Source organism: Callospermophilus lateralis, chromosome 6 (genome assembly GCF_048772815.1).
Source record: "Callospermophilus lateralis isolate mCalLat2 chromosome 6, mCalLat2.hap1, whole genome shotgun sequence".
Lineage (NCBI taxonomy): Eukaryota > Metazoa > Chordata > Mammalia > Rodentia > Sciuridae > Callospermophilus > Callospermophilus lateralis.
Window position 1 is genome coordinate 130,951,287 of NC_135310.1, and position 8,591 is coordinate 130,959,877.

The 8,591-nt window shown below is 33.1% G+C and overlaps 1 protein-coding gene across 1 annotated transcript; it reads left to right on the forward strand.

Annotated features, from left to right (window-relative positions):
• The first annotated feature begins 801 nt into the window (after window positions 1–801).
• LOC143402134 (olfactory receptor 2B11-like) lies at window positions 802–2,715 on the forward strand. Its single transcript, XM_076859582.1, has 2 exons — window positions 802–1,717; window positions 2,678–2,715. Exons 1-2 carry the CDS (start codon window positions 802–804, stop codon window positions 2,713–2,715), a joined length of 954 nt encoding a protein of 317 aa, XP_076715697.1.
• The last annotated feature ends 5,876 nt before the right edge of the window (window positions 2,716–8,591 follow it).

Consider the following 8,591-nt stretch of genomic DNA (forward strand, 5'->3'; position numbering starts at 1 on the left):
ATTTCATATGCCATTTTCTTTTCTACTAAATCAATGTTTTTCAAACTTTTTGCCATTACCTATAGTAAGAAGTACATTTTGCATTATAAATCATATTACACAAACTTAGATATTCCCACTTATAATGGAAAAAAACAACTTGATAGAATAACATATGTGAGATAGATTACAACTCACATTGTGAAAATCAATTGTATAATCAGACTATGTTGATAAGTGCTTGGTGTCTAATCATTTATCTTTGCAATCAATTATTGTTTGTCTTGCTTTGCAAGTTCTGAGTATGTTTCAAGGGTTCATTTCCTTTTAATTGCATGGTTCTTTTTTTTAAAAAGTCAGTCTATAGTTTGGAGAATAGACTTATGGAAAACAATATGTGCTGTTTCTATGCAAACCAGACATCTGGAACTCCTAAATCAACTCATAAATCTAACCAGAACACGGCAAGGGCCAGAAGATCATGGATGAAAGAAATGAACACAAGTGGTAAGTTATCATGACTGGTTCTTGGGTAGATTAGTTTCATTCATTCATCCATTTCATATTCTCTCTCTCTCTCTCTCTCTCTCTCTCTCTCTCTCTCTCTAACATAAGGTGAATTGTAAGTTTTCCTTTATCTCATTATTTTATAAAAAATTTGCTATTCTGCATTTCTTGGTTTAAATAAAGGTATTTGTTTGTTTTTCTTTTAGAAGACCACAAAAGTAATATTTTTTATTAATTTTTATGCTTGCAAACATCAACTCACTTCAGTGGAGTATTTTCTTTAACTTGAATCTACCAAAAAAAGCAATAGCAAACATGAATCTGGACAATGCAAGTGCTCCAGAGGTCTTTATTCTCTTGGGTTTCTCCAACCACCCATGGTTGGAAATGCCCCTGTTCATTTTGGTGCTTGTTGCATATATCTGCACACTGGTGGGTAACATCTCAATTATTGTGGTATCAAGAGTAGATCCGCATCTTGACAGCCCTATGTATTTCTTCCTTTCCAACCTCTCCTTCTTGGACCTGTGCTTTACCACAACTACCATCCCTCAGCTGCTGCTTAACCTTTGGGGCCCAGATAAGTCTATCAGCTATGGGGGATGTGTGACCCAGTTTTATATGTTTCACTTCCTGGGAGCCACTGAGTGCATCCTGTTAGCTGTGATGTCCTTGGATCGCTACATTGCCATCTGCAAGCCTTTGAGGTACCCAGCTATCATGCATCAGCGACTCTGCATCCTCCTCATGGCTGTGGCCTGGATAAGTGGATTGGCTAACTCCTTGCTTCAGTCAACTCTCACTGTCCAGCTGCCACTTTGTGGTAACAACAAGGTTGATAATTTTCTCTGTGAGGTTCCAGTGATGATCAAGATGTCATGTGCTGACACTACATTCAATATAGCTATGCTCTCCATTGTGGGGACTTTCTATTCCCTTGTTCCTTTGTCACTTATCCTTATCTCCTATGGGTTTATTGTAGCTACTGTGCTTAGGATTCGATCTTTGGAGGGAAAGAAGAAAGCTTTTAATACTTGTGGTTCTCATGTTATTGCTGTATCTCTTTTCTATGGACCAGTAATTATCATGTATGTACAACCCTCTGCTGCTAACTCTCAGGACAAGAACAAACTCATGTCCTTGTTCTACAGTTTAGTCACTCCTATGCTTAATCCTTTTATTTATACTTTGAGGAACAAGGACATGAAAGGAGCAATGAGAAGGCTTCTTGGTTCATGTCATCTAAGAACAGAACAAACATAACAATTTTTATAATCCACACTCTCCACACTTGGCTCAGAATATCTCCAGTTTTAAATTACCTTTTGATTTAACATCCTCCAAAATTGTGAACATCCTTTAGTACCTGTCTTATCTGCATGTGTCCTTGTACCATATGGCTATAGTCGGTTGGCTATCATTTGAAGTGTGATTCTAATCCTCAGTTTGTCTACAATTTGAATGGGAGTGAAGACTGTTATGAAGTTGTTTCTAACCTTCTAAAGATTCTATTATAGAACCTAAGAAGTAGGCAATAAATAAAAGCTTATTAAAAACTCATTCTTTTAGTCCAAAATGAAAATAAAAATCTTATCTTTTTTGTGCTATTTTGGGGAAAATAAGAAATTTATACTGCATTTTACCTCCTTGCTATTTTAGATAATATTTGAGGATTGATTTATCAAATGCAAATCAATTCTTTATGAAATAACAGCAAGATCAAATGGGTTAATATCTCATATTTTGTAATTGAAACTCTTGAGTATGCCTCTGCTAATCTAAAAAAAAAAGAATTAAAAAATTGTATATATCTCTTTCCTCTCAATGAAATGTCTTCTTCTGAGGTATTTGAATGAAATAGCTATTGTTATGTTTCCAGAGGGAAAATGTGATGAATAAAATCCTGGGGAAACTTCTGTGTAATATTTCCATAATATTAATAATCATTTATATTTCTTTGGGGAGCTAAATGTATCCAGAATGACAAGAATATTAGGTATATTTAATACACAAACAAAAGGTTTAAATAGTTTAGTCATTTAAGAATCAGAATATTATGTGGTTAGCAAAGAAAAAATAGAGAAACTTGCAGTTTATTTTATATATATATATATATATATATATATATATATATATATATATATATTAAATTGGGTATCAGACTATCAAATATGACATAGAGGTGAAGGAGAAAGGTTATTGATGATATGCAAGGGGATCATGCCTTGAATTTATCAATAATATCAACTTTTATCATTATAAATAATAATCTCACACTTTTCTCTCCAAGCTTATAACACCCTCCGTTTTTTGACTTGTATTTAAGGCATACATTTAATTTCTTTTCTTAAAACTAAGTACATTTGTGTGAATTCTTCGTATCCTTGGTTTGTATTCAGTATCAACTTCTAAGTGGCAATAACAAAATTTATTGATTCACAGAATACAATACTTTGACAGAGATATATCAATTCTAATTAATAATTAATTAGAATATTTTCATTCTTCAATTTCTGCTTTATATAGTATAATAAGCTTCCCTTTGCAGCCTTAAAAGAAGGGATATTACAGTTTTTCTCCTCTTAGAGACAAGGAAACATTGCTCCTTTGGAAGCAAGTTTATTCCCTGGTACAGCCACTTCTGATGACAACTCAGTCTTCTGGTTTTACCAAGTACTCCTACTTTTTAATATGGATGATGCTTGAAACTGCACATTCTTATAGATGATGACTTCTTTCTCCAAAAATAACCAGGAGTTATTTTTTATCATTTGATAACTTGTGTGATTAGTATTACACTTCTAATATTTTTTAAAAAATAAATGGTTGAATGACATGTATTTCCTACTGTCCTCATTACCTACTGTCAAAACCTGTATCATAGGCTCTTGCAAAACTGTGTTATGTACCTAATAATGAGTTTAACAAAAGAAGGGAGATCTTTTTTAATACTTGTTAGATGTTGATGGACTTTAATTTATTCATTTATTTATACACGGTGCTGAGAATCAAACCCAGTGCCTCACACATGCTAGGAAAATGTGCTATCACTGAGCCAAAACCCCAGCTCCAAAAGAAGTTATATCTTTAAGGAAGTGTTTTCACACTATCTCCAGATAATGCTCTGGTATATGAGTCCTACCTAAATAAAAAGGAAAGCATATTTAAGTAAATTTTGGGAAAATCCATATATTATTCTTGGAATTGTAGAAGAATAGTTAATATAATGTTGGTTTTAGAATTTTGGAGTAAACTATTAAAATATGTTTAATACAACACATACCAAACACTTTCCCCCTGATTTTATTGCTTCTTTATCAGAGGAAATGACAGCACATTTTGAAAATAGCTTACTAGGGGAGACTGAGTCCTGAAATTTGAAGAGAGATAATGGATGAACTGAAGGAAGTGGGAAAAAAATCTCACTTTTGTGTTGTAAGTATAAAGAGATTACTATGAAAATATCATAGGATATAGAGTGAAAGCTGTTTATAATAGTGTCAGTATACCTTTCCAGCTATCTTAAATATCTATAGCATTTATTACTTTAAGGTATAATTTTTGTAGTCAAATGTTACATTTGCAATTTCAAGATCAGTATTCATTAGACTAAAAAAAAAAGTATGATCCTAATAAGTAATAGAAAGTAACTCTTGCCAAAGATATGAAGAATTCTGGATGTCTCTTAAAACAGGAATTTGGGCAACTACAAACAGTCCAAGAGACAAAAAAATGAAATCCATGGATGACAAGGAATCCAGGGTCAAGGAATTAAAATTCCAGATAAAAGTGAAGCACAGAAAACTGGGCCTCCTAAGTTGGAAGGGTTCTGTGTTTGGGATTAGCGTCTCTGAAGTCTTCATGTATGTGGCCTGCTTGGTGGCTAGGAAGGTTCTGTGCAAAGCCACTGGCTGCTAGGAAGTTTATGTTCAAAGACATAGAATGCCTGGCTGCTAGGAAACTTCTGTGCAAAGCCATGGGCTGCCTGGCTGCTGTAGCCAATGCCCTGCATGAGGAGGCTTTGTGCTAGAGTCTTATCCGTCTTGACATTGATCTCACGCACATAGCTTCTGGGAATAAACACTCTCTCTAGACAACCACAATGTTTCACCAAGCTCCATTGTACCTGAACCTATCTACATAACAGTAACTTTAAACAATGGACTTTGAGAGCTACACAAAGCTCCTAACTTTGCACATTCTAACTATAGTATGTAACTGAGAAATAAGCTGCATAATATTGCTAACTCTATAATCTGCCTAAGGATACAATGAACAATAATGTACTACTGATGTCACTGACCTAATGTAACCTATTGATAGAAATAAAGCTGGCAACTTGGCCATTCTACCATTCTGCCTTTGCACCTTGCTCCTCTCTTCTTTTGACTTCTTTACAGTATGTATAACTGCTTATTTGTCATATTTATTTTTTGTCAGTCATGAGGCCAAGAGGTAGGAAAGATGCTGAGAAGCAGGGTCTTCATAGTATCAAACACTGGGGAAATCATGGAATTCATGGCTCTATTAAACACCCAGGACTGAAGGGCAGCAATACAGGAGTAAGATTAGACTGGTTATAGACCAGCCCCCAAAAGATTGAAACCCTTTATATAATCAGCTTCAATGAGGTATAATGTGCGGAGAATAAAATATAACTTAAATATACAGTTCAGTGTTTTCCAGTTACATATACCCATTCTACCAATATCCCAAAAGAGAAAATTTCAATCATTTCTCCAAAACTCTTTTTGTCTCTTTACTGGGGATTCAGTCAAATGCTAATCTACTTTATGTTTTTATAGATTAATTTTTATTTTATTGAATTTTTCTGCAGATAAATCAATGCAGTGTGTATTATTTCAAGTCTGGCATTTTTCAGTGAACATAATTTTGAGACTTATCTAGAATGTTCTAATATCAAGTACTTTACTTGTTTTTATTACTAGTAAAATTCTACTGCATGGATAATATTGTTCTGTTGAGCACTATAGTTTATGCATTACATCTGTTGACAGTTATTTTAGTGTTTTCAGGTTATTGACTATTTTGAATGAAGTTGTTAATATATTCAGGTACAAGTCCTCACTTCAGCAAATGTTTTTATTTCCCTTGAGAAGATATTTAAGAGCAGAATGAATGGGGCATAAGGTGAGTGTGAGTGTAACTCTTTAAGAAACCATGAAACAGTGCTGGGATTGTGGCTCAGTGGCAGAGCACTTGCCTTGTAAGTATGAGGCACTGGATTTGAGCCTCAGCACCATATAAGTAAATAAAATAAAGGCATTTTGTCCATCTACAACTAAAAGTCATTAATAAAGGAACCATGAAATAGTGTTCTAGTGTAGTTGTATTATTTTACACTCCTACGAGAAATATGAGATAACCCCATCCATCTCTATCAGAATTAAAGTAGTCTTTCTACTCTAATTTCCTACCAAAAGCAAAGGTAAATTTTCTCTGGAAGAGAATAACAATAAATAGATCTATAAAAAATAAATTTCTACTTTGAAATGGGCAAAGTTGAGGGAAAAATGGATTATTAATTAACTTCAATACTGCCTATTCTAGAAAACTGATATTGCCTATAAAAAGGAAGTCATATGAATATAACTGTCCAAAAAAATTAAATCTTCCAAATACCAAAAAATGCCAAAAAAGAGAATTAAGAGAGATAAAAGATTTTATAGAACTTTATGAATATGAATATATATTTATACACTTATGAACTTATGTCATTATTTTATCTGACAGGGGGTTCTTTGGAAAATTCCATTTTTAGTGCTGTCTGTATTTGAACCTTACTCAGAAGCCTGAAAAATATAGAAAAAAATTTCCCTAGAGATATTTCTTGAAAAATCATTGAAAGTGACTGCTTTAACCTCACTTCTAAGGCAGTGGATTACAAGGCAAACCATAAATTAAAGAGTTTTAAAATATCTAATGAATGAGATATCCATAAGGACTTTGAAATATTAGCTATATGCTGGGAATTGAGAAGATTGCATACATGCACAGGGCTGTGTGTAGGTTCAGGACTCTGTTCATGCTCAGGAAACACTTGTGTAGATCCTCAACTTTCAACTTGGGCTGATCTCAAATCTTCATATAAGAATCAAATGGAGACTAAGGCAGAGATGTAAATTGCCTAAGTGTTGAAATCTTTTACCAAGTGCACATATGCCCTTTGACAAACACTGAAAGATTTCTTAGTCCCAGACATTGAAGGAAAACAGTTTAAATTTTAGCTGATTACCAAGTCATCTGAATACAGACTTCAGTGTGTATACTCCACAAAATATACAGACTATAGGGTTAGTTCAGAGAAGTCATTACAACAAACAAGCAATGACTACAATAATAAGCAATAATATCAAGCTCTGATGAGGCTGATTTTTATTTTTCTATTTCTATAATTGCTATATGTATGTGTGGGGAGTATACATGTATACATATATTCTTTCTTTTTCCTTTTTTATTTATGCTTTTACTGTGTTGCCCTAGCTGTCTTTGAACTCCTGGGACCAAGTGATTCTCCTGCTTCAGTTTCCTGAGTAGCTTGCATTATAAATGCACATCATCATGCCCAGCTCCAGTAAAATTTTAAATGTCTAGTTTTCAAAATATAATTAAGATACAAATAAAGAAACAAGAAAGTATGAGGCCTATAGAGAAGGGGAATAAAGCAATCTATAGGAGGAAATCAAAAGTGAAATTACAGATAAATACTAACTGGCTACTTTTAAAACATGAGTCTAATAAGATTTAAAGGAAATCATGTCCAAAGAACTGAAAGAAGGAATGAGAAATATGTCTCACCAAACAGGTAATATAAATAAAGAAATATAAATTATTTAAACAAATGAACCAAATAGAAATTATAAAGTTAAAAAAGTTTGTTAAAAATAAAAATCCACAGATCACTGACTTCAAGATTATATTTGAATAAGCAGAAGAAAGGATCAACAAACTTAACGATATGTCAATTGAGATTATGTAGTCTGAGTAATACAAAGAAAAATAGAATAAAGAAAAGTAAACTGGTATGAGGCATTATCAAGCACCCGAAAATACTAACAACATGTTGGCAAGTATGTTTAGCAACAGAAACTCTCATTCATTGCTTGTGGGGATGCAAGATTGTTAGCCACAATGGAAGTCAATTTCACAGATTCTTCCAAAAACTATACAAATCTACCACACAATACAGAGAGCATGCTTTTGGTATGGAACCAAACTACTGTAAAACTTATGTTCACACAAAAACCTTCACACTAATGTTTATAGTGGCTATAAATGCAAAAGAAAATGTTTTTCAGTAAATGAATGAACAAACAAACTGTGGTTATTCAGTTGTAGGAATAAGTTAAGAAAAAGACATGAAGAACCTTAAGTGTATATAAGCAAGTGAAAGAAGCCAATCTGAAAAGACTATATTATACAGGATTTTAAATATTTGATAGTCTGAAAAGGGCACAACAATGGAGATGATGTAAAATCAGTGGATGCTCTTAGCTCAAAGCAGTGCAAGGGGTAATTAAGTGGATTATAGGGAACTTTTAGGACAGTGAAAATACTGGTATGATATTGAAGTAGAGTACATAAGTTATTATACATTTGTTAAAACTCATAGAATGTACAAAGAGTGAACTCTAATGTTAACTATGAACTTTAGTTAATAATATATTACTATTTGTTCATCAGTTTTAACAAATGTATCACATTAATGCAAGCTATTAATAATGAGAGAAACTATGTACAGGAAAAGAGGGGCCTATGTGAGCCCTTTATATTTACCATTCAAATTTTTGAAACCTATAACTTCTAAGCAGTAGCCTCTTAATTTTAAAAGGAAGAAAATTGTAGACAGTATAAAAAATTTACCCATACACTGTCTATAAAAGATAATTTAGACTAAAAAAACATGGAAGCTAGAGAAAAATAATGGAAAATAGGAGAGGAGGGAGTGGAAAATAGATGGGAGATCAATGAAAAAGAGGAAGGGGGTTGAGGAGGAGGGAGGAAGGAAAGGAAAAGGGAGAACTAGTATAATGAAATTGACAAAATGATTCTATGTACTATGTTAGTGTATCACAGTGAATCAT